Source organism: Cataglyphis hispanica, chromosome 1 (genome assembly GCF_021464435.1).
Source record: "Cataglyphis hispanica isolate Lineage 1 chromosome 1, ULB_Chis1_1.0, whole genome shotgun sequence".
NCBI classification, from domain to species: Eukaryota; Metazoa; Arthropoda; class Insecta; order Hymenoptera; family Formicidae; genus Cataglyphis; species Cataglyphis hispanica.
Window position 1 is genome coordinate 11,837,430 of NC_065954.1, and position 27,755 is coordinate 11,865,184.

At 35.4% G+C, this 27,755-nt stretch overlaps 2 protein-coding genes across 15 annotated transcripts in view; one reads left to right on the forward strand and one right to left on the reverse strand.

Annotated features, from left to right (window-relative positions):
* LOC126851170 (filamin-A) overlaps positions 1-12,723 on the forward strand; it is a 48,123-nt gene extending 35,400 nt beyond the window's left edge. For 10 of the 11 annotated variants that reach the window (XM_050594887.1, XM_050595056.1, XM_050594977.1 and 7 more), the window contains 7 exons: positions 4,831-4,971; positions 5,568-5,870; positions 5,995-7,050; positions 9,910-10,103; positions 10,817-11,258; positions 11,361-11,564; positions 11,816-12,723. In XM_050594887.1, coding sequence (XP_050450844.1) covers positions 4,831-4,971; positions 5,568-5,870; positions 5,995-7,050; positions 9,910-10,103; positions 10,817-11,258; positions 11,361-11,564; positions 11,816-12,000 — 2,525 coding nt within the window. In that variant the 3' untranslated portion in view covers positions 12,001-12,723. Of the gene's footprint in view, positions 1-3,279; positions 4,174-4,830; positions 4,972-5,567; positions 5,871-5,994; positions 7,051-9,909; positions 10,104-10,816; positions 11,259-11,360; positions 11,565-11,815 lie in introns of those variants that run through there. The other variant, XM_050595331.1, reaches the window with a different exon arrangement.
* Positions 12,724-18,668: 5,945 nt separating this feature from the next.
* The window catches only part of LOC126852907 (E3 ubiquitin-protein ligase Rnf220-like), a 149,535-nt gene continuing 140,448 nt past the window's right edge, over positions 18,669-27,755 (reverse strand). For 3 of the 4 annotated variants that reach the window (XM_050598475.1, XM_050598397.1, XM_050598229.1), the window contains 5 exons: positions 23,762-24,033; positions 22,899-23,169; positions 21,689-22,149; positions 20,216-20,290; positions 18,669-19,770 (listed from right to left, as the gene is read on the reverse strand). In XM_050598475.1, coding sequence (XP_050454432.1) covers positions 19,699-19,770; positions 20,216-20,290; positions 21,689-22,149; positions 22,899-23,169; positions 23,762-24,033 — 1,151 coding nt within the window. In that variant the 3' untranslated portion in view covers positions 18,669-19,698. Of the gene's footprint in view, positions 19,875-20,215; positions 20,291-21,688; positions 22,150-22,898; positions 23,170-23,761; positions 24,034-27,755 lie in introns of all 4 variants that reach the window. The other variant, XM_050598312.1, reaches the window with a different exon arrangement.

A 27,755-nucleotide genomic window follows, 5' to 3' on the forward strand; every position in this document is an offset into this window, starting at 1 on the left:
GACACTGGAAAATATACTGTGGCATCTATAGATGATTTAATTTTTTATGTTTTATAGAAATTTAAATATTAATAATATCTTTTATTGATTATAAGAAAATATTTATTTATAAAAAATTGAGACAATTTTGCAATTACAATTACAATCTCTTAGTGTAATAATGAGAATAACATAAAGCACTGTACGATTTATTGTGGTCTTATACTATTGCGACGAAAAAACATCAGATAATTATAAATAAATTATACTGAAATGATAAAGTATGGTTTAAAATTAATTAAGATGAAATTGCTGTCAGTAGATTGACAAGATGATAAGTTTGTTACACTGTCTGATTTATTATTAGCTCATACTACTGCGAGAATAACGCGCTTTTATTCATAGAAATATTACAGATAATTCTTATAGATATTTTTTTCTCCTTATATACTTTGAAATTATAAATTGAATTATTTTGGATACATCATTTTAATCATATAATTGTTTGATAAACTTATATGTGTTTATCGTTTCGAACTCTAATACGTGTTATTGACATGATACACATTTACGTAATTATTAATTTATATTCTATTATTAGTTTAACGACAATAACCGAAAGTAACGTCGTCGTGGAACCGACTTTTTTGAAACGCAGATATAAACCTCGAATTTTATTGCGCAACATATACTGAGCATTGCTCTTGAGATTTTACGATGCGGATTTTTTCGTCTCGTGCGAAATTGACTCTCGAATGTTTGTCGCTTTTAAAACCCTCTTTCTGCAATACAATTGAAAATAAATCGTCTTTAAACTTATTTAATGAACATTATGCCGAAAAAATTATCATTACTCATGTTCGTGCAGTGGCATTAAACTTGACTCGACTCGTATTCGCGTGTATTGATAGTTCGTCGTATGATTGATTAACGATCGACGATGGAATGCTATGTAATATATATATATATATATATATATATATATATATATATATATATATTTCGGATTTAGTAGTTTCAGTAAGAATTTCAGCATTATAGATTAGTAAATAAGTAAAGAATAACTTAATAATTTTCTAAAAATAAAATCAATAATTATTAGTTGAATTTTAAATTTAATTATTGATAGATTAATATAATATTATAGAAATTAATAACATTTAATATTTATATCAAACAACAGAGGAAATGAGCTTCTGCTCTTAAATAACATAATCAAATTTTCTCTCGACGGCTGACGTTACTAAATAAGCAGACTACGAGTAATTCAATTATACTTAATGTTCCACGGTTGACCAGCACGCGTTAAGAGAGTGTCAAATGATAGACACGACGGGCACATCATCGCGTTTTATTCACCACCTCGCCAAAAATATGGCGAGCTGCACAGCACGTGGAAGAAGAGTATATGTATATGTCGTGCGGATAAGCGCGACATACTCCGCGATATTAATATTGGGTGATTAAGTAGTTCCGGATGCATGATACTCGTGGTTGGTCCAAAGCCGAGTGTTCGAGATTTCGAGCCGAACCGAGGATGATGGCGAGTCCAAAAAAAGAATGATCCCTTCCAATGCCATTTCGACTCTTTCCTCATTCTCCAGATCAGATTCATCCTCTCGCATCGGCGTGAGAAAAACTGGATCTCGGATTTTCCGGTCGACGAACTCGCGCGATTCCATTCCAGACGCGTTTTATCCTTGCCAAAAGATCTCGTTGCTAGAATTTTGCGCGGTAAAATTTTGTGCTCAATATTTTGCTGCTTTCATTTTGATGTACGTTTAATGTATAATATTTCAAATAAAAAAGCAGCACACTGAATAAAGACAGAGAATGATGAATAATTTTGAATCGGATCGTTGTGATTCTAGTATATTATTTACGATATTTCGGGTGACTTTTGAGCGCTGAGGCGTGTGAGAAGGATGAATTACACGGTAATGGTTCAACGCATCTCTACGCCTGTCCGCAATTAGTCAAACTCAGCCGGCATCCGTTCCTCTTCGTCATAGCGATTGCGACTAGTGTTAAATACGCGCACGAGCCAGTTCGCTTACTTGACGACTTCCTTCGGTAAATGAAAAGGAGATCACGAAAGCGTAGTCGAGATGTTAGACGCCAAGATTCTCGTCTTGTCTATCTTGAGAATTCCAGTATTTCATTCTACATGATAACAATTTACGTAACCGTAACATTTGATAAAGATAAACAGAGGAATCAAAGAAGAATGGCGGAAAGAATCAAAGCAGGATATAAAGCAGAATGTTTCTTTGGATAATTCGCAACTGCCTTTATCTTTCTGCGCACATTTCAGAGACTTACTTTAAATCAAGAATAGACCATTATATATTTCGTATTATTATCAAAATTGATAAAAGCGAGAGACAGAATATAATTATCAAATTAAATAAGCTTTAAGAGATTTTTTCTAATTTTACATACAAGATAGAAGAAATCTTTATAAAATGTTTTTAAAAAAAAACTTTGATGTAAAGAAGATTTTATTTTAAAGAAATATATCTCCTTGTCAGGCCAAAAAATAACATTAAATAATGATAATAATAATCTATCTCCCTGTCATGAAAAGTATCATGTTCCAAAGACGGCCTCGAGCCGTCTTCTTCAGCAATCGAAGGCAATATGTCGAGCGCCTGGCAATAACGTCATCGTGAGCGCGCCTAATGATGGTCACGTCGTCCCGTTCCCGATTTACCCCGATCAAGCTGGTCTCGTCCAGCGTTGATCTGTACCAGCCACGCAAGTCGTCTATCGCTGAAAGAAAACGACGTGATTACCACAACATACATACATATATAATATGTATGCATATAAAATATCTCTCGCCCTCCACACTGATACACCTGCGCCATAAATCTTGGCGGACCAGGTGCAGGCGCCATGACGCCGACTATTCGCTTCCTCCCACCAGCCTCGGAATCCTCGGATTAGCGCGTGCGTGAACCTCTACAAGTTTGCTTCGATCATGTATGCGTGTATAGGCACGTGGTTGCGACCTATAGAGAAAGATAAATCTTCTCATGGAGAACGACAAAATAAGACAGACCGAGAGAGATAGAGATTGAAATTGCTGGGGGAGGCGAGAAAGAGAGATGCAGGCAAGGATTCTTGATGAGACGAGATAGATTGGCGAACGAGCATCGCGTGCGATGCTTAATCGGCTTCTCCTGGTAACTCTGTGCTGGAAAAAAGATCACCCGGCCAGATCGACGGCTCTCTCTCTCTCGCCCCCGCCGTCGACCGACTTTAGTAGCCGTGCGATCGTCAGTCGTGCTAGAGATGCGCCCTCGTGAGGTCGACTGATAGACGCCATCAGACTGGAGACCTCGAGAACGAAATCGCTGGAGAACGTCGGAAGACGTTGTTACTGTTCGGTCAGTCGGTCAGTCGGTCGGCGGGTCGGTTCGTCTTCTCGAGTCGTCCCGCGGAACCCCTCGGAAATCCTTGACTTTTTTTTAGCGCAAACACGTTACGGTGGAAATTTATCGCCACCGATCTATTCGGGGGTTTCTTGTCCTCGGGGTGTTGCCTTCATCACATGACGCCGCTCTTGTAACTGGATTCTTTCACTTACGTTGAATCATCTCGGTCGATTTGGAAATGATATAAGATTTTTTTTCTTTCTAATTTAATTTTGTCTTGCGTAAGAAATCAAAGATTAAAATCTACTAACGAGACAATCGAAAAGCCATTTAATTCAAGGACATAGAATTTTTCTTTGTGAGATTCATGTACGTTTAATTTCACAATCGAGTAAATCAAAAGACTACTAATTTTTTGGACACAATAAAAAATATAGTTTCTTTTCATAAGAGAAAAACGAGTAATTATTAAATTTTGCGGCGATTAGAAAGATTTCCATCTTAAAGTGAGTTTACAATTGATTTGCTATATAATTCATTCAGTGCATCGACAATAATTTGCGTAATTCTGAAGTATACTCGTTGGAGATGTTTTGGGCGGAAGAGGAACCAGAGACAGTAACCACATGGCAGGAGGTATCGACCTTTTATAGAGCTTGGCTAAAAAGCATATCCTGCAGCGAATTTGATTACGCCGAGCGCGGACCGATCTGTTACGCAAAAGATACTCAAGAAAAAGAAGAGATTCCAGGACCCGGACTTGATTTCGCACCACTCATCTTCCAGAGCGTCTTCTATATTCATACGAAAAAAGGTTTAGTCTATAAAAAAAAAAAAAATCTGAATTTTGAGTGAAAAATTTCTCAACAAATGATACTTGAAAAGTTATATCAAATAATTTATAATTTATCGTAATCAGATTATCGATCTATTATCAATTAAAAAATTAATTTAGGAATACTTATGAAAAATCAAATTTTTAGTAAGAAGATATATCTAAAAAATATAATTTTTTAATATGTACATTGTTTTGTTGAAAAATACATTTTGATTTATTTGCTCAACACATACACATATGCAGTTCAAAATTTAATCCATTTGTATATGTATACAAATTGCTGATTATTATTATATATCTGAGAAATATATAATATAGATACATTAAAGAAATAGAAATCATCTATTTTCTTTTAAATATGATAGAAATATATACATATAAGATATCTTTTTTTCTATTTTTGAAGAAAATTGTTTTTGTGCAAAAATATTATTATTTATTTTCGAATATATGAAATGGCGAGCAACATGACAAACACAAACATTAAGTGGTTATTTTTAATATGAAATCGTGTTTGCGAAAACTGTAATTTTGTATACCAGTGCCAACCAATCGCGACGCATTCGAGGAAAATATGTCGCGTAGGTGTCCTTGGATTATGCCTGATAAACGTCGCTCTTTACTCATTTTCAGCCGAAGTGAAGATGCCGAGCGGAAATATAGATAAACCAGTGATCGAGGACAATCATGATGGTACGGTATCCATCAAGTACGAGCCGAGGGAAGAGGGCCTTCACGAGATTTATGTGAAATTCAACGGCGAACACGTCCAGGGTAAGTTAATCCATTCATCTCGCGAATTAACAGCGATTACGCAATCGTCAGGCGCGATCGATCATACGGCAGTTTCCAAGAATAACGCGCTATAATTCCTGATACATGTAAGATCCATACGATCCTGAAACAGGGAGGCTATATGAAAATTCATTTTCCGTGTAATGAATCTCGCGAGCGCCAATTTGCGCTAATAATAAATCTCTCCTCGTCTGCGACAAATTAATTTACTTCCCACGAGCATCATTAAACTTCCTAATATTACTTTAATATTATAATAAATAATATATAATAAAAATTTATCTATGAATGTAAATATTTATTATAATATTATTTGTTGTAATATTATCTTTCATTATATAGTTTATTTTTAAAACATTTATTTTTTTAATTTATATAAAAGAAAAAATATAAATCTTTAAATTATTATAATTTCTCTATTTTTTTTTTTCATTTTTATTGAAATATATTTACATATAATATGTACATCTTTAAAAATCTACAAAAATGATTTATATATATAAAATGCATATATAAAAGGCAATCTTTCTTTTATATATTTTATATTAATATATTATATACAATAATTTTTTTAGGTTCTCCTTTTAAATTCCATGTTGACTCCTTGGCAAGCGGATATGTGACAGCATATGGACCTGGTTTGGTCTACGGCGTTTGCGGCGAACCTGGAAATTTCACCATCTCGACAAAAGGCGCCGGCGCAGGCGGTCTCTCGCTGGCTGTCGAAGGACCCAGCAAGGCTGAAATATGTTGCCACGACAACAAGGATGGCACGGTGTCAGTGTCTTATTTGCCCACAGCACCCGGAGAATATAAAATCACCGTTAAATTTGGCGACAAGCACATCAAGGGCAGTCCTTTCGTCGCTAAAATTACGGGTAAATGCATCAGGATTGTTTTTTGTATTTTGGACTATATTTCAAAGTATATTCAGTAATGGAAACTTGAGAAAGATCTATATTTTGCGATAAAATGAAACGAAGAAATAAAATCTGTTTTTAGGCGAAGGTCGCAAGAGAAATCAGATCTCCGTGGGTTCTTCCAGCGAAGTGCAGCTGCCGGGTAAGGTGTCCGATGCCGACATCAAGTCCTTGAATGCATCCATCACGGCGCCCAGTGGTCTCGAGGAACCGTGCTTCTTGAAAAAGATGCCAAGCGGCAACATGTGCGTGTCATTCACGCCGCGTGAAGCGGGCGAACACGTAGTAAGCGTGAAAAGAATGGGCAAGCACATACCAAATTCTCCCTTCAAGATCGACGTGAAGGACCGCGAGGTCGGCGATGCGAAAAAAGTCAAAGTCTCCGGCCCCGGTTTGAAAGAGGGCAAAACTCATGTGGAGAATAATTTCTCCATCGATACAAGGAACGCTGGCTTTGGTGGTCTCTCTCTTTCGATGGAGGGTCCGAGTAAGGCCGAGATCCAGTGTAAGGATAACGAAGACGGCACTCTGAACATCTCCTACAAGCCCACCGAGCCCGGCTACTACATCATGAATCTCAAGTTCGCGGATCACCATGTCGAGGGCTCACCATTCACTGTTAAGGTCAGCGGCGAGGGTAGCAATCGGCAGCGGGAGAAGATTCAGAGACAACGAGAGGCTGTACCTATTACCGAAGTCGGCAGCCAATGCAAACTGACCTTCAAGATGCCCGGAATTACGTCCTTCGATCTTGCCGCCACCGTCACATCCCCCGGCGGTGTCACTGAGGACGCCGAAATCAAGGAGGCCGAAGACGGCATCTACGCGGTAGCATTCGTGCCTAAGGAACTCGGCGTGCACACGGTATCCGTGCGTTACAAGTCCATGCACATCCCCGGCTCGCCCTTCCAGTTCACGGTAGGCCCCCTCAGAGACGGCGGCGCCCATAGAGTTCACGCGGGTGGACCAGGCTTAGAGAGAGGAGAACAAGGAGAGCCCTGCGAATTTAACATCTGGACCAGAGAAGCAGGCGCGGGCACTCTCGCTGTCTCCGTCGAGGGACCCAGCAAGGCACAGATAGATTTCAAGGATCGCAAGGATGGCAGCTGTTATGTTAGCTACATCGTTAGTGAACCTGGTAAGTTATAAGTGTGCTCTTTATATTTATGCTAATTCTTTTGCAAATGAAACTGTCATTTCGATATGTTTTTATTAAAACTGATTTTAAAAATGACGCGCGTATCATATACGTTTTTTAAAGAAATACAATGATACATTAATTAAATTATGTGACAAGAATGTTTCAAAGAGAAATACACACACATTCTCTAAAATAATAATTAAAAGATTCGATTCATTTTTTTATGTGCAAGCTTAAATTAATAATGTAAACTATAGGAATTTCAAATGTAATTATAAGTAGAATATTTCACGATTATTTCAGACGTTGAATGAAAGATGAGAATATGATTGTTTAAAGTCATGGCATCTACAAGGAGCCAATATATTACACATTTACATATCCAATCGCTAATTTGAAATTGCAACTTTCAAAGAATACCGGCAAACAAGATACCGGGCTGTCAAGTGTCAATAAAATGCCACAAAATAATGGCAAAGATGGACATTCGCCAACGTTGATATACTATTCTTGCTTGAACGATGTTATTATAGTTGTCGAAAAGCATTTGTACTTTGAGACAGTAATGCCATGTTCCCTAAGAGACTCGTTCGTTAAAATAATTTTGTTATAAGACGGATCGTCTGGTAATTTACGATGGATTTATCGCGCGGACACTTTGTATCGAGATGGATTATTCGCCGCATGAACATAATCGATTGCATACCGTCGTTCGAGTGACTCACGAAAGCTCGTCCAAAATTATCTCCCTACGAATTCTGTGGATCGCCAATGATCTAATACTCTCGCGAGTTAAATCATCCACAGCGCGGACGCCTGTTGGCTTTGATACGCGCGAATTTACTCATGCGGCAACTAAATCACATGTAATATTTCACTAGGATGAAACAAAATATCGTTTTATTTTCAACAATTTTATATTTTCAATAATTTCTAGATACAAACAGCAAACACATTATGGTTCCGATTTCTGATCGGATAATATTTTCTGAGAATCAATAATGTTTTTATATCTTTTTATATTTAATCAATTATTTTTCTAATCTCTAATATTATATTGTTGCATGAATTTGAAGATCGATCAGAATCGATTAACAGATAATATTATTATATTTTCAATATATTATATTTTTAATATTTTTAATATATTATATATTTATATATAAATATTATAAATATAATATTAATATATAATATTAAATATAATTATAATAAATATTAAATACAATATTAAATATTATATATTAATACATATACATATATGTATATACATATTTTAAAAAATTTCTGATAGTATATAATGAGTGATTGAAAATTGTGATTAAAATATACATCTTCTTTTTATATTAAAATCACAAATAATATGCCATGGATAAGAGTGTGTTAGAAGCAGCTTAGATCTTCGATAAATACTTGCACAAGATTTTTGCAAATTTTCGGCACTAAATTCGTTCGTCAGGATATCGCTATTGAAACAGTTGGCTGATGGGACACCGTGTATTTATGCGCGGTCGGATTTACGTTTGCACCATGGTCGCGCGAACGTAGATCAACGTCGGCCGTTCACAAAGTGTTAATGAATCCGGCTCGGCTTGCTCGTTGATCCGTCATCGTTCCATGTCTCCCTGCCTCAACCCTCCCTTCCGTCTCGTTGATCATCCAACTCTCTCGGTTCCGATCCCGAAATATCGCCGTCTATATTTGTTAAGGTGGATCCATATTTTGGCCTCGGTTGGCCACTCGCGGCTGGACGCGGATTAACGCGAGATGGTTATATTTGGGCCCCGTGGGAGAGGACCGCGAGGCGGTGGGGTGGTCATCGGAGGGGACATAAGGGGCGCGAAAACAGAAACACGGGGAATGAAAGGGGAAGCGGGAGATAGCTCGCGGACGAATCGAGATCGGTCCGTGGAAAAGTAGTGGTACGCGACCAACCTTCGGTTGCAGCTGCGATCGTTCGTCTCTTTCTCTCTTCCTTCCTTTTACTTCCTCTTCTCTCCTTTCATTTCTTCTTTTTGCACTCTTCTTTGTTGGCTCCCCCTCCCCGATTGAACCCTTCTAACCATTTCTCGATTTCTTTCCTTCCCATTTCGCCCATCCGCCAAGGTTCCCTTGACGTTGGATTTTCACTTCCGGCGAAATCCGTGACATAAACTCGAGGTCAATGGCTACCTTCACAGCCACCACGCAGATCGTCTTGAGAGGAAACGAGCCGCAAGCATTTCAGGAAGACAATGGTTAGTTCGATCTTTGAGCGAATGTCCCCGCGAGCGTCGTGGAGCAGGAAACACAATTCGTCTCAAACATTTCATGATGGTATTCAATTACCGCGTCTCACACAAAAATAACTTAAAAAAACTGCACTATAGATATGCAAACCTCAATTTATGTGTAAATATTAATTACGTCAAAAAAAAAAAAAAACAGTATTTGATCAGTATCTGCGCGCGATTTTTTATTTTTCCTTACACATTAGATTAACTTTTTTCCACAAAAATTATCATTCTATTTGAATAATAAAATTAAATTTTAAACGGTATTATAAGAGAATTATTGAATTATAATTAATAAATTTAATTATAAATTAAATTGTAAATATAAATTCTATTCTCTTCTCAATATATGCATATATATATATATATATATTTCTTAGATATATATTGTGTGTGTTTTATATACGATTACTATTACGACTACTATTATTATGAATTCTTATATACGTATGTCGTATATTTATTCTATTAGATCTATATCTATGTTATATAGCAGTAATGTCGCATATTTATATTATTTAATTAATTAATTTTTTTAATTATATTTAATTTATATTTACCGTCGTACATTACTTACTTTCAGGCGAATACAGGGTGGGAATCAAGTTCAACGATCAGCACATTCCTGATTCGCCGCACAAGGTTTACATCTCGCCGGCGATGGGCGACGCGCATAAGCTCGAAGTCGCTCAATTCCCCGAGAGCGGAGTGCAGCCCGACAAACCGTACACGTTCCTGGTGCGCAAAAACGGTGCCAAGGGTGAACTGGATGGAAAGGTAAATGCATCGGCCCTTCTTCCGCTGGTAACAAGCGTGATTCGATGTGCCGTAACATCCGCGAACGTGACTCTCCGCGATAAATCTCCTTGCGAAAGAGAGGAGAGGAGCGCCGTAAATAACTCGCGCGCTTATGAAATCATCAGACCGCGTAGGTGGGACCGCGAATGTATTTTTACTGTGCACGACCATGTGTACATAGCTGGATGAGTCACATGGAGGATGATTGCGACACAAAGTAGCATCTCCGTCGTCTCACGTCTTTGTATAACGATCTCTCTTAAATCGCTAGTTTATTTGAAAGTAGCGATGTTTTATTCTCTTTTTATTCATTTTATTTTTTTTTATCTCTTTCTTCAAAGTAATTTTACTTTGAAAGCATTGGGCCTTATTATATATTGGACAGAATTATACTATCCAGTTTTTAATGAATAGTATGCTAAGTCGCAGAGTAAAGGAGCAAAAGTTTTTATTTTACACGAGAAAAATATAATGAAGATTTTACGAAGAAGACGAAATTTTTAGGTATAGAAATTATATATTTTAAAATATATTAAATAACATAATCTTTTTTTTTATATTACGGTACATAAAAATTAAAAAAAGAAAACTGTTTTTATGTTAGAATTATTTGAAAGTCGATATCGTATCTTTGGCTAGGAAATGAAAGAGTGACCTTCCGAGTCGCATCAATCGATTCGTTACCTTTTCAGATCGTGTCGCCGAGCGGTATCCAGGACGACTGCTTCATCCAGAGCATCGACGCGGACACGTACTCGGTGAGGTTCATGCCGACGGAGAACGGAATCCATCAAATCCACCTCAAATTCAACGGAGTGCACATCACAGGCAGCCCTTACCGTATCAAGGTCGGTAAGGTAGACGCTGATCCGGCGGCTTTGCATGCTTACGGAAATGGCCTGAAAGAGATCAAGACTGGACAGAAGACCGACTTCATCATCGACACCTGCAACGCAGGTTGCGGTGCGCTGGGTGTCACTGTGGATGGACCCAGCAAGGTCGCTATGGACTGTACCGAGGTCGAGGAGGGCTACAAAGTCAGATACACGCCTTTGGTACCGGGCGATTATTACATCAGCATCAAATATAATGGCTATCACATCGTGGGCTCGCCGTTCAAGGTTCCTTGCACAGGTGCATATTCTTAATAAATGTACTAATAATAATAAAACTAATTTTATTATCCAATAAAGCTTTCTATAAATGATAGAATATAATAAATATTATTTATTCCAGGTGCGGATTTGGCAGAGAGAGGTGCGCAAGAGACAAGTTCGATCGTCGTCGAGACTGTGCAAAAAATATCGAAAGCTAAGCAGACTGGCCCGATATTGCCGTTATTCAAGTCAGACGCGAGCAAGGTGACGAGCAAAGGCATGGGCCTCAAGAAAGCTTATTTAGGAAAACAAAATCAGTTTACCGTAAACGCGGGAGATGCTGGTACGTTCTATTATCAAAATTATATATATTTGTTATATCAATTTATTTTATATTAAAATTTATTTTCTATAATTAAACAATGATTAATCCGTCGATTACATGTTATTGCACACATCTATATCTTCTTACATCTAAATAATTACTTCAAGTATATTTATAGGATTGAAGGTTATATAAATTAATTTTATAGTTTTTCTATCATTCACAAAATTGTGTATTGTCTAGCGTGTCAATCAATATCATTATTATAGGTAACAATATTCTTTATGTGGGCGTCTACGGGCCTAAAGGGCCGTGTGAGGAAGTATTCGTGAAGCACACGGGTCGCAATAACTACAACGTTAGTTATCTGGTGCGCGAGCGGGGTGAATACATCGTGATTGTCAAATGGGGCGACGATCACATTCCCGGCTCACCCTATAAGGTCGAAGTTTAAGCCGAATCCAACATCCAGATCAGACGCGATGCGTCAGCAGCCGCAGCGATGCAATTATACTTCGTCTCGATGTAGATTGGAGTCTTGGAATTTGCATGAAACCTCGCCAAACTAGAAACGAATTAAGTGTCCATCTAGACTTCCGGTTGTGTATTTGTAATTCAATTTGAAAATTATTGGCAAACCAAGATCTACTCAAAAATGGTTTACGTCGAAACGACGCATTGCTCGATTTCTAAAACAGCTGTTGTATTTAGGAGACAACTATTAACGCTGACGATCGCGATAATTTCTTACCAACATAATTAATTCGCTCATCCTTCCAAGGTCTTGGGGACAATTTTGACATCTTAGAATTGATAATTCTCGTTGAAATAGTAGAGCCGCGAATAGTTGCGACGACAGTTAAGACGACAAGAAAAGGATACGTAGGTCAATTACTCGTTCGTTCAAAAACACCAATTGTGCCTTTGATTAGATACAAATACATTTACAGAATATATATAACATGCAGAATATATATATATATATATATATACAACATGCACATGCAGACGCGTACAAAGCCACGTAAAGACGCAGTCGTGCCCCACATCCAAGTCAGATCCTGATTGCATTACATTATGTTATATGTCATCGGTTATTAAGTATATAGATTAAATATACTGCAATTGATTATTATAATAATAATATAGAAGTTAAATAAATAATATATTTATTATATATTATATGAATTCTTCGTTCATACACCATCCTTAGTAACTTTCTGGACCATTAAAACGATAAGCGTGACATGCATTGCACAATGCGCAATAAGTTTAGAGTATTTTTTAATAATATATGCTGAGCATAATTCAAATCTAGAACTGAAGAAAATCAATTTTAGAAAAGGAAATTTCAAATAGAAAATTTGATAATTCTGCAATTCAAACATTTTAAACTTTTTCTAAAATTCAGAGAAATTCTTTCTTATTCTAAAAAACTTGCTTATTTCAATGTATGTATTACTTAATCGTTATATCGATTAAATAAAATTTATTTGAAAAAATTAAAAATATACGCGCACTTTATAGGACTACGGATCAATATCATCAATTTTTGAATATGTTGTGCTGCTTAACTCTATATTATTATATTAAAAAAAAATTACAATATTCATATATAAATAAAAAATAAATTTGCATGTATATGTGTGATGAGAAAAAAAGATGATAAATAATTAAAATAATTATTTCATCAGACAATGTTTTTTTTCCAATTACTCTTTCCAGAACTTTATATCTAACGTAGATAGTATATTTTTCTATAAAACTGTGAACAAGTTTTTTTCATATACTAGCTCAATTCTTACAAGAACTATCTTGTGAAATCATCAGACTGCATTATTTTTATGTCGCGTACTTCCGTGCGCGCGTTTCTCTCATCAATATAACATTTCGAGGTATTCTCACGTATTTAACATAAGTTACTTTTTTTTATCCTTATAATTTATTGAATGGATCACGTGTTAAGATAGTAAGACAAAGTGTGAATGTCATCAGGTAAGTACAATGTAATCGCAATTCGATTGTAGTGTTTCTCGTGAATAATTAATATTGCGCATTTATGAAATTGAAATAGTCTTTCCATTTGCAAGCGCGAATGAAAGCGCTCACAATTGTCAATGTCATATCGAAAATTAATATGTTGAGACAACTTCCACCGAATGCATTTGCATACAACAGAAAGTGCACTGCGGGTGACGTCGTCTGTGTCGCACCTGTAGACCATGAATAACGCTTCAGCTGCGCATTTGCAACGGCATTAATTAATTCGTTTGTGTGCATTTACCTGCGACATCTTTATCGGTGAGTACATAATTGCGCGCATTCCCCTATCTTTGTAAATGTAAAGCTTGAGATACAAGATCTGTTTGTTAATGTGATTTACACATCAATTGTTTTGAAAATTGCATGAAAATAATGTCAAATAGCGAGATCTCTTTTTGAAGTAAACGCAAAATTATGGCTTTTATATAGATACATATATATTATAATTAAATATTAATATATATATTTAAAAAAATCTTTATAGAAAATTTTATTTTACATAGAAAATGATAAAGGCGAAATTTTTTTTTCTTTCTATTTTTCCAATATTTCCGCAATATTAATTCTTTTTCTTTTAAATTTTATAGTTCTGGAATATATATTTTCATTTATTTCAATTTTATCTTAATATAGAAAATAGAAAAAAGGAAGGAGAGAAAAAAGAGATTATAAAAAAGATGATATTTGACATTATAAATATTTTAATAATTTAATTAATAAGTTAATATTATTTTCAAAATCTTTCTAAGATATAATATATCTTGTATATATCTTTTTTATATTTTTTAGGAGCATTATCTTATCATTTATATTAATTATGCATGTTTTTCTTTTGTTGTCTATGTGCAGATTCGTATAAATAATAAGTTTTTATTAAGATTCTATAATATTTTCAAATCGATAAAATTAAATTATAAAAAGTTAATAAAAAATATAACATACAAAAATAACTATCGTGATAATAATTAATTTTTCCAAAAATTGGAATAGTATAATTTGATAAATCTAATCTAATGATGTTATCAATTCTGTTTGAATTCATGTTTATAAGTCGGATTAGATAAGACCAAGCAAATGAGCATAAAAAATTATAAATAAATGTGAACGAACAAGTATGAAAAAGATTAATTATTTAACCTTTTTTTTTTTTATAAAATCATTTTATATATAAATAAATATTTTTTAAATAACGCTTCTCTTTTCACGAACATTATAGGTGCACCGCCTCATCGTCTCCAATTATCCCATGCAAGTGGAAATCGAATTTGGCAAACTTTCCTGACCTGTGCACAAAAATATTCGGTTGACTGCACGTTTCTCGTTCTCAATCCATGCACGCGTTTGCGCGTGCTCCTCTACTCTCTCGGGAGAGAAATTCATAAACAGAGACGGAGCGTGGCGCAAAAATAAATAAAAGAAAAAAAAAACTAAAAAAGAAAAGAGAGAAGCGAGTACGAATGGGAGGGAGAGCGGCTTTGAAGAGGTGGAGGGGCTCGAGCGACGAGATGGAACGACGCGGTGAAGACGCCGCGAGAGTGGAACGCGCACCTGGAATTCTCGGCCGGCTTTGGCGGCGACGCCCGCCAAAGGTGCCGCACGGTGAGAGGACCGTGCGGCGAGGACGGGAAGACCTCTCAGACGCGGTCTGTCCCCCCTTTGTCGGAACGGTAGGCGGCAACGCGCGCGATGCCAGTCGAGTCCGCAGGCGTCGGAAACGGGTGCCGACTTGCGCCGTGTTGCGAGCACAGTCATCCCTTCCGCCTGCGGGAACACGTCGAGGGAAAAACACGCCCCGATCAGCCTCCACCGGGGGCCGACGACGCCGCGACCAGACGTTTCCGGACGGCTGCCACGTGTGGGTGCACGAGATGGGGGTTCGACGCCCAATTATCTCTTGCATCTGAAGTCGCGCGGCTGTTGGACCCAACATCGTGATCATGATTCCGCAATTGATTCGAACTGCGCGATATTGTCCGATACGATATTGTACGATCATGATACGATCGTTTTGTTTACGATCAATGACGGATTTTCCATTAGGCGCAAATGTCTAAGCTTAGGATTTCGATCTTTCAGAAGGCCTGCAAATGAAGTTTGTCAGAACAATAAAAACTGTTACTACTTATAATGCCAAAGATGACATATCAAGCAATTTACTTAAATTTGCATTGTAGGAAGATATGTAATCTGTTACAAAGTAATTTGTTATTTGACATTTTGTTATCAAGTATCAAATTATAGGTTCTAGAAGATATAATTAAACCCTGCCTTTTTTTTAGAAAACTTGCGACAAAGTATATTATAAATTCGCTCGTGAGCGATAAAATTCTGTTGTGCAAGTGTAGATTATTTTAAAGACTTAATTTAAGATGTATTGCATAAAAAAAAACTGTAATTTCTTTTATTGCATTCTTTTTTGTCTAATTAATTTAAGAATCTACTCTTTACAGCTATAAATTATTATATTAGGCGCGGAATTTTGAGAAATGCAAAGATATCGCTTGAGAAAAGCGAGAAAGAAAGAATATATTCAATATATAATCTATCGATGAATCTATCTAGATATACATATTTTATAGTTGATACAACCAGATATTTTTTGTACATAACGGATATTTTTAAAAAATTAGGATATAAACTGAAAATTTATTCTTGGTATGAGGCAAAAGGTTCGAACAAATCTTAAGAAGTATCCTAAGTTTTATTATCTTTTAGACAGAGCTTCCTTTAAACATTTAGACATTTTTTGAATGTTTGTTCACGCATTTTGTATTTTTCCCTTATCTGCCATTTTTACAACCGCTTATCTTATCTATCGGCTTACATCCTACAATAACATTTCTTCTTCCTTCATTCAAAGTATCACCGACAGTTTGGCGATACGTTGAGCGTTTTCATTTCTATGCAGCAAGATGGAATAGAGTTCAATGACTCAGAAGGGGACGGTGGGAGGAGAAAGAAAATGTCTCTCTCGCGGCATTCCGCGGGATTGACTGCGGGGAAACGAGCTGGTCGAGCTTCTCGTGCGTGAAGTAGGAAAATACGTCTCGACGCGGTGGAAAATACAGTAGAGAGAGGCGGAGCTTTCACCGTTTCCACCTACGAGCCCATCTTTCGGGAGATATGTCGTTGGACCGGATTTCCCGGACCTTTTCCGTAACCGCGCCTTGCTTCATCTCTCTCTCTCTCTCTCTCTCATTTTCTCTCCTTTTTCCATTTCTACCACCGCCATCCACCTCTGGGAGCGGCACCGACATTTTCCTTCATCGACTATCTCTTATCGGTGACGGTGAACCCGCTAGCCGGATTTTTCTGTAGTTCACCTTCTTCGGAACACATTTACAATAAGAGTTAACTTGAAGTGGCTGGTAAAAGTGCTAAATGGAAAATGTGATACTGGTTGGATCTTGAAACGACCGATCCAACAGGCGCGAATATGATTGGATTAATGATAATGATAGAAGTAGAGCGCTCAGGAATTGAAGCGAGACTGGAAAACATCATTAAGCTACTTTGGAATGACGGTAAAAGCACAATATAAATCTAATAAAATTATTTATGTCTAAAGAATATCGTAAAGATTATTCAGCCGTGATTCATATACAATCATCAATTTGTTCAGGCTAATTAAGGGAATCGAATAATGAACATTGCTTTGAAGAATAAATTCCAATGACTAACAATAAGTTTACTATAGCGATTGAAAGATAATTATATTTTCCTTTTCCCTTTATCTTTATTCATGTAATATTTTTAGAAAATTTGGTGGAAATTGTAATTCTAACAAAATAAAAGTGATAGCTTCCTAAATACTTGTAACATCCTTCGGTTAAATTCCAAAATCGATAATCTATAAATATTATAAATGACACATCTTTTACGTCCACCTTCTCTCTCGATTATGACATGTCATTTATTTAACGCGTAACGATCTCTCGACGAAGTAAAAGAGGACTCCATAGAGACTTTCTTTTTACTGCAAGGGGTTGCGCTCACATACCGAGCCACCATCTTGTCGAACGACCTCTCGTCGTTCTCTTGCACCCCAAATGCATCCCCCCTGTGCGATCCCCAGACTGCACTCTTTCCCTTCCCCTCTCGTGATCGCCGCGCGGATCCATACAGAACGCAATGTCGAGCTCCACCTTCGCCGCCACTTTCATCGCCGCCGGCTACCTCCTCCACTTCCGTCTTCACCACCTCCACTTCCGCCGCCACTTCCCGTTCCCGTCGCCTATTACGTAGCTCGTAAACCCGACGCGCCATTTTGCGTGACCCTTTTTCCACCCCCGCGCAATGACCTCTCTCCTCGCTCTCCCTGTGACCCTTCTCGCCGGTTCTGCTTCCGCTTTAATCAGAGCGCTTCTTCAGAGCGGTAGCGCAGAGATAAGAAACGGAAATTAAACGCTAGACATTTGCAAAACTTGCAATGCATAACGCGTTTTTTAAGATGTCATCCAATTTTATTAATTGAATTGAATTGTATACAATATATCAATGCAGATGAATTTTATTCGCATTTCAAGGATAAAACGAGATTATTTTTCTTTTTTTTCTGTTTATTTCAATTTTTCGTTCGTAATTCTATTTTAAAAACATTTGGCTCTTGTTTTAAGGGTTTATCCATCCAAACGAGAGTTTTAAAATATGGCGTTAGGCGATTAGTAAAGTTAAAAGACTTTCCAGGTCTTTCTGTAGCAAACTGTAACGATTTATCTGTATCTATTTTCTAATTTACTCTTAGAAAAAAAAAATTATGTATATATTAATTATATAAGTATGTATATATTAATTTTGAAACATTTTATTGATAACATTAATTTACGTTTTCATTTTCAGATAAAAAAAAATATTGCAGAAAAATGTTATTTTTATTTTATATCATTATATCTTTTAATTTTTTTTCCTTATAATATTTATTCTCGATATTTTTAAATTGAGAAATATTAAACTGACACTTGCAAATGGCAATTCAAAAATATTATTTTGTATGTACATACCTGTTATCTTCTTTTCTGAAAATATTTGTATCGTTGATATTTGAGCAGGGAGAAAAATAATTCGTAACAACACAGCATATAATTGTACCTTCCATGATCGTTTATTTCGATTACAGAACAGCGATCGGGGGATTTACTTTTCTTTTCTTGATCCGCTTAGTGTATTTACATTAGTTCGCTGGTGCATCGCAAGAGACTTGGTTTGGCGATGATCTAAAAGTTTCGGTTATACCGAATGGCCGACGCGTAAAAGGCCGATCACTCAAAAGAAAAACTTTGTTACGTAAAAATCTTGCTAAAACACATTATAAGGGAAGATTATCAGTGATCGGTTTTCTTTCGCATCGTCCTTTCGCATAATCTTAAGAATCTGTAAAATCTCGTTTGTGAAACGAAGATATTGTAGAGCGTATGATGCGCGCGACTTTAGTCGATAAAGATCGATGACAGTTTTATCGTGTGTTTAACAAACGATGACACTTGTATCCGTTAATCCAGGTGTATATATAAAGTTTATAATATAACAATGTGATGCGATTGTTGACGCTCAAAGAATTATAAATTACATTTGGAATTACATAAGAAATTATTTTTAATATATTCGTGATTGTGAACATAGCAAGAATCATTATCGCAAAAATATTTAAAGTATCAAAAAAGCAAAAAAGTCATTATCGGAATGTATCTCATTTTGATAGAACAAATCGATATATCGCCAAATAAACATTATGATAAGAAATAGTTCATAATCGCGACTTCAACAATACATAGTTTGGACGAAAAACGTGTAAAAACGAAAACAAACCTCACAACTTTTCGTAAGGGACGGCGAATTTGTAAATGATTACTGCCGCGATAATTATTGAGATGCACAAGAATGTATCGGTAGATCTTAGAGCGATGCTCGGTGTTGAAGATTGTTAAGAACTAACGAAGTTAATTTACTAGCTCTATGATGCATAAACGTACATATTAATTCTAAAGAGTTAATTTACGTAACGCAAAGAAATATACAAGTATTTACAGGAGCGAGACGCGCTCGCTGATAACATTGTCCGAGTATCCCGGTTGAATCGCGGATTGCTCACAGGGATGTCGAGCTGATTCATTCACATATAGATGCGCCGCAAATCAGACGGCGACGTTATCATGTTGCATTGCGGACAGAGTTTCTTCGCGCCCTGCAACAACGGCAACAGGAATCTTATTTCTCGATCGATTTCAAAACTGATATCATCACTTGACCATTCACTTATTTAAGATTCTTATTTAGTACGGATGAGGACTAGAAAATAGAGAATGACAAATTAATAATTTTAGATACATTAATTTTGACACATGCTAATTTAAATGAATTTTATTGATCAATGATAAAATATCAAAATAATTATACGAAAGACAATTTTAGATTTAGAATTCAATCTATCAATTAGGATCATTTGAATGTAGTAATATATAGAAAAAATATTTAAGAACAGGCCCGATTGGTTTAGACATTTTGCGAATATAATCCGAAAATTATCTTCTCCGTTTGGAAGGATTTAATTTAATCGTTTTGAAATACATGTGAAAAATAATTCAGAGATTTTAGTATATATATATATCATAAAGAGAAAATAAACCTACCAGCGTATGCAACCAGCATTGCTCGCAGTGCACGTGCCAACAGCATACCGAAGTGACTGGCTTCTTATATTGTTCCTGCAATCAAAGGATTAATACCACATTAGATTAATACGGAGTCGAGCGTGGAAGTTAAATCCAGTTCGACTTCTCGCGAATGACAAAGACGCAATAAAATGTAATCGATAACATTAACGCGGACAAGAATAAAATAGGCTTAACAATTGTGAGATCAAGAGTCAATCGGTCACTTAGCCAACATTTTACCTCTCTCGGTGGAATGAATTAAAACGATTATTATTAGCGATCGTTACATACGCATTCCTTTCGGGAAAATACGTTCGCCATTTATTTATCTTGACGGATAACGATCGTTGATTGATACGCTCGAGCGTTTTACTTCCACCGTACGGTCCCGAGATCGCCGTCTTATCTCGCGCGACGAATTATTTCCTATGATCGCGAACCTAAATAACGTAGTGCAGCGAGTACGGGGACAGGTAATATTACGTCTCGGACGATGAAAACACTCGACGGCAATATTATATGTAAAGTTCCTTCGTTACTTCGTTAACTCGTATGACTAGCATTAAAGAATAATTTATTCGACGATCTAAAATATTTCAGGCAGCCGCCGATGGGAAATGCGGTAAAATTTTATGTGTCGTTTTTATATCAAGTTACAATTATTTACGAGTTGTGAAAACGCGCGTTGTCAGATAATATGTCGGATAAAACGCGACGAAATAATATGTATAATGTAATATTACAAGGACATGAAAAATGATATAAAATACGATAAACGTGCTGTTTTTTCGACCCATTTTTCGCATGTTTCATTCGATTTTTCACATATTGAAACCAACTAGTTATTTATAACGACAATCTAATAATGATGACTCGATTATAATCGTGTGCTGCATTAACGTTCGAAAGTTAATCGGTTCGATTTTTATACGCGGCTGTTAAATAATCGTTTTTCAGAGTCTAAAACTAAATTTGCATTATTACGTTTGTTTCACTTATTTTGCAAAATTATTTTTTATGGATTATTCCAACGCTACATTATTCCTTAAATTCAATTAGCAAAAAGCAATACATTTTAATTTAAGACTTCGTTTTCCTGCCTTGAAAATCTAAATAATCATAAGTGTATTTCTAATATATTTTTGATCAAATTTAAAAAAAAATATATAACATGTCTATATTATACGACTTATTTTTATAAAGATTATTGTGTGTTGATATGTTACACATATAAACTGTGTGTTTATATGTATACACTTGTGTGTTTATATATATATACTTGTGTGTTTATATATATATATACACTTGTGTGTTTATTTGTATACACACAGATTTACTGATTCTCAAAGTTAAATATTCAAGTCTCAGTCAGAGACACAATTCAGAGACACGCTACTATCTTATTTATCCTTATTCGGATTAGTTGAGTGTTCGTTAGTTAACTCTCACCATGCAGATGAGACACTTAAAGAGTTGCCCGCGCATATCGGTCTCGAGCTCACGGATTCGGCCACGAAGAGCTTCCACGACCGGCGTGTCGCCGTCTCTCCTGGGTGACACAGAGGCTCCTTCATCGGGATCGTTTTGCTGACCGACGGGCGTCGTGGTGCCCGGTTCCGGCTTCACCTCGACCAGTGCCGTCAGTCCGGAATCCGGGGTCAACTGTTGCGGTGTGTGCGGCGCGTTTGGCGAAATGACAGCTTCGCGAAGGGCGTCTCGCTCCTTTTGCTCGCGCGGCGTTCCATCGATTCGCGGCGCGATCACGTCCGCCTCGGAATATTGAGCCGGACCAAACTCGGCGGCATCGTCGCCGTCGACTACGAGGTCCACGTCCTCATCTTCTTGATTGCTGCCTCCACCTCCGACGCCGCTACCGGAGCGATTGCTCGAGGAGGTCGCGAGACCTGCGGCTGCGATGCGAAAAAATGACGAGCTCTTAGCAGGTCGATGAAAATTGTGGGAAAACGTAGAGTTGAGAAAAGATTACGTAATCTCGACTCTATACTCTTCTCGGATAATATTTCTTTTTATACATTGCATTATGACTTATGTAATGATATGAAATAATTTGTGTAAATCTACAAATAATATGCTACATAAAAAGTTATATTGTAGAAAGAGAAAGATTGAATGTGTAATTATGCAATATTGAACCAATTGCAATATTCAATCGATTGCGATTTTAAATCCTGTTTCACAAAACGTGCTTGAGTTTTGATATCAATTCTAGATTTTTATACAAAATGCGAAGAGTGTTAGACTCTAAAAAATTATCTGAGATTAATCTTAATTTAATAATTATTTTTGACATATATATGCCAAAGTGTCAATACAATTTTGCTTAGTAAATATGTAAATTCGCAGATAATATAAAACAAATTTTAGTTTTATGGAAATTCAAGTCCTAGTAAAATAACGTTCTATAAAAAGTTTTTTCATGTCAGAATACAAACTAAACTCTATCACACAATTCATAATTATCAAACATATATTCATTTTCCATGCGTATTTAACGTTCTATATTGATTTAGTACTTTTAAATAAATACAAAACTGTACATTATATGTGCTTAATAACCGCATATTTAATGCATATATTTGTCCCCTTCTGCACACATATAATAAATTCACGTAATTTAACGCGACAAATGTACACTCACCGGAGAATCCACCGACGAGCATAGAAGAGGCACGCACTCTTCTCTGACCGGCCCATTCGTATTCCTCAAAGGTCTCGGCATCACCCTCGACGTCGACGTCCTCCTCGTCGAGATTCGCGTTCTGTCCGGCCGGGTTCCCATTGTTCTGCTTATTCAAGCATCGATCGACATGCTGATTCAATTCCTCTGGGGTGCCAGATAATCTCTCACTGCAAACCGGACAGGACGCTTCGTCCGCTTTTCTCTTCCGATTCTTAACGCGTATTCTAGCCTGTATGAAAAGAAATATAGCAACGTGCATATATTACATCAAGCGATGCAATAGCATCGATGTAACGAAATACATAAAAAGCAATTTATGCGATTATATTAACAAGATATCATCGAGAGATGCTATTAAACATCTTAATTTATTCAAATTTCTTACGTCAAATATATTTCAAATATTTCTGGAACTGAACCCATAATAAAAAATCTAATAATATTTTTTCATATGATGTACAGTTTCGATCGCGATCAATTCCAATTGATATAATCATTTCTTTGAGATCTCGAAATTTAATTCATGAAAAATGATAAATTTTTCTCACTCTCGATTAAGCGATTTGAATCATTAGATTGATTTAAAAAAAAATTTAGATGTGGAAAAAACATGTTAATCTTTAATATATATATATATATATATATATATATATATATATATATATAAAGAAATTATGCATCAATTTGTTTATTAATAATTAAGCAGAAACACGAAAAATCTTATACGTACAATCGTAATTTTTCGAAAGAAAAATTACAACATATCATTAAATAGTAATCAATGAGAGATTAAAACAATACACACATAATCAATGAATTACCTGTCTATTGGCCTTAATCCTCTTGTATGTCTCCCATCTAGCCTGGGGGGTACCGTCCGCCGCCGATGGGGCATGCAGCATCGGACCATGGGGGTGATCTTGGGGATGCGTCGGCGGCAAGGTTGATCTTGAAGATCGAGGTCTTGAGGGTGTTGTAGAAACCTTATACAGTCGATCAAGTTCTTGAGCAAAATGCTGTTCCAATTCTTGAGGTCTCACTGTCACTCCGCATACCGGGCAGCAAGATGGATCTGAGGGAAATTTCTTCTTGCCTAAAACAGAAGGGTATTGAAAATTAACAATTGCATATCAAAATTGTTTTTATCGTGTAAATATTTGGTTATTGTATCTATCTCTCTCAAACTTAAATTGTTAACAAATTATTGATCATAGAATGATAATACCTCGTTGTACAGAAAAATGTGTAAAAATTTTTTAATATTTCTTAATTTATTTTACCGACGTGCTATACCCAAGATCATCCCAATATATATAGTTGCTTCTTCCCTTTTCATTATTATTGGCAAATTGTAAAACAATTTCAAACTACATTTTCATCAAATACATTAACAATCAAGTTTCTTTTAAATTTCTTTCAAACTTGTAAAATAAAAATAAATTTAATATTGCAATACAAAATATAAAATGCGTTTTAGCAAAAAGGGAGTAAAAACAGAGAAAAATCCTTTTTTATTTGACAATTAAATGCATTTTAAAGATTCTCTTTGATGTCCACGAAAATGAGAGTTTTTCTCAAGCGCGGTCAAAGAATAGATCTGAAGAGGGAGGAAGGATGTTTCACTTCTTGAAAGATCGGCTAACACAATTTAAAAAGTATTCAACTCGCCTCGTAATTACTTTCCGCAACGAATCGCCGTCGAGACGCGCGCATCGCATTAAGCCCAGAAACGAGTCGCGAAACGAAAACCGCCGCCGTAGGTCAACGCGGGCCCGGCTCGTTTACTTGCAATTTATTGCTCCGTAAAACGGCGAGTAAAAGAAAAAGAAAGAAAAAAAGAGGAAGAATATCCGAGCGAGAGGGGAATAGGACAAGGGAAAAAGAGCAGCGCAAACAACCCATAGTACTCCAGCGGGATACTTCTATCTCACATCTTGCACTTTAACGGGAATGCATAATTAATCGTGAAAACTTGTCACCCTCTGCATCCAGCACACCTCGTAGTGTGCATCGTAGTGTCAAGATTCAGCCCGGAAAAGTAAACTATGCATAAACTTATAGAAAAAGTTTGCAATATTAACGTGTCGGATTTTTACGGTTGATTTTAATTACACGTTAATCGACCGTATCTCAAAGCGGCTTCGCAACATTGCTATGCTAGGAGGACAAGCTGAAAGCGGTTTTATACGGTGGTAAATATTTATTGCGAGTCGGCATACAGTCGTATACGGGAGACAGACAAAAAAAATCGCGCGATCGTCCATCCTTGACCGGATAGATGCTAAGCTGCATTTTATTTAGTTGCGTCTATCAGCGCGTGATACTTCTCGACATCTTTCTCGGTCTTGTGTAGAGCGCACTATGTACTTTAATTATCGAATTGAAATCTAAATGTTCTCTCCTAGAAATAATATCTCCTATAAATAATAATTGCAATTCTAATTTATAAGATTAAGTGACCGGAACTATTTAGAAGAAATTTATAAATTAAAAACATTCGTTATCTATTGGAATTTGCGCTGTGAATCTCAAGAAGAAACACGTTAAATAAATATATCCTACGATCAATGTGACGTGTTATCTTTACAACTATTTAAACTCGTATCTTAATTTAATTATCATAATAATGTAATATATATATAACAATGCAAAATAGTAAAAAAATATATGTGTAATATATATGTATAATACTTTCTACTTTCACTTCTTTAATGAAAGCTTAAAGAATAATCTACATGTAAGAAGAGCGGCAAAATAAATTGATAAATCAATTTATTATAACTAGAAAATATTTAATTTAATATAGATAATTGTCAAAACATTTAATCTGAAATCCTAAATAAAAACATTGTAACAAACTATAATTCCATAACTTTTTTATTCTTATCATAAATTATGTACACACTATATAATTAATTTTTGATTCTATAGCAATTGTGCTACTTAGTTATAGTATTTTTCAAATTTTCTGTATATTATATATATGATTGTTTAAAATGTGAAGTTTAAAGATAGATCTTTACCTCCTAGTCGATTGCAAGATATACTTAAATGCACTTTGCATTAATTAGGTGCCTCGAGTTTCCTTCGTCGGTTTTAATCGATCGTAATCTATCGCGACTTTGGAATAAAATAACACAAAATCGACGACGCGTGAATGTATACATGCATTCTGCATGCACTTTAAAATTCCTGAATGATAATCGTAGTCTGCCTTGCGAGTACGATATCATCAAATAACGGAAGTCGACGGAATTAATGTCGCGACGATGCAATGAAGAAAGTCGACTCAAAAAACGAAGAAATGACACGAGATTTATCAGTTATATTGCATTTCCATCGCGGATAATTTCGTGAGGGGGATTATTTTTTTGCGATTGAATTTTCTTTGCTTATTTGTTTAATCATCGTAAATGTTGTGCATAGACAGTTCCAGACAGTTTCAAATTGTCGCTAAGAATATACTTCTCATATTTGCAACGAAGCTCATTTTACCAAAGTATTTATATAAATTAATAATTTTAACATTTTATACGTATAGAAATATATATTTATATTTTCCAAATAAATTGTCTTAAAAGATTTTTTAGACTAAATTTTCAACATAAAAATTATTATTATAATGACATAAATTGCAATAATTTATGTAATTAATCTTAAAAAACATTTACGATAAAATAACTATATTGAAAATTTATTATTGAAAATCGAATATATTATCACATAATCTTAAAATGTATTAGATAACCAAACTTTATTTTTTAATGTAATGAAAAATTAGATAGTATCAGACTTCATGTGTCATGATAGTATTTGACACATTAAAATATTTTTAGAAGAAAAGAGATTTTTTTTTTAATAGCAATTGGAGCACATTAATATTCATTCATATTGGCTTAAACTGCATCGCGTTCACTCTAGCTTGATTAGCTTTCAAATTATCGCTATACACATACACACACATACACACATTGCAGAATTAGCCTCTTTATTCAAACGAAATCTCTTGACTTCACTGTGATGTAATAATAAATCGTTCTTCGTCTGTCGACAGCGATTATAAATAGATTGACAAACGATATCATGGAAATCTAATTAGACATATTAAACGATATTGGTGTCAGGACGAGCGACAAATTGAATCTTCACATTTAAAATGCATCTTCCTTCCGGTGTTAAACGCGTCTATCGCAAAATTTGGAATACTTTAATCATTGTAACTGTTAATACGTTTTCGTCTTTTATTCTCAATCGCTATTTAAATCGATTACTTGATTAAACGCTGCTTTAGCAATAATTTGTCTACTGAAAATTATTGTCTGCACTTGCTAATCGACAAATTATTTGAAAAAATAAATTAAATTTTTGGTGCCTTAAATTTTAATCATAATTCCGTGTTCTAACAAAACTCTTTTATTTTCAAACATGAAAAATATAATTATTATTACGCAAAATTATATATATATATATATATATATATATATATATATATATGTCTACATATCATTATATACATACAATTATATACATATCTATATATCTATATATATATATATATATATATATATATATATATATATATATATATATATATTATGAAATAATATAACTGCAACTTTAATTTTTTATGATTGTGTCTTGCTTAATCGGTAGCTAATGCTATTGCAATAAAAAAATGTACGATATAATACGCGGAATAGAAATTTATGAATCAAGAAAAAATATTACTTCCCGACGCGAATTCCATAGCGCATATGAAAATAAACGTTCTTTGCTGAATGTTCGCACCTGCTTGCTATTTTCTGATTATACAGA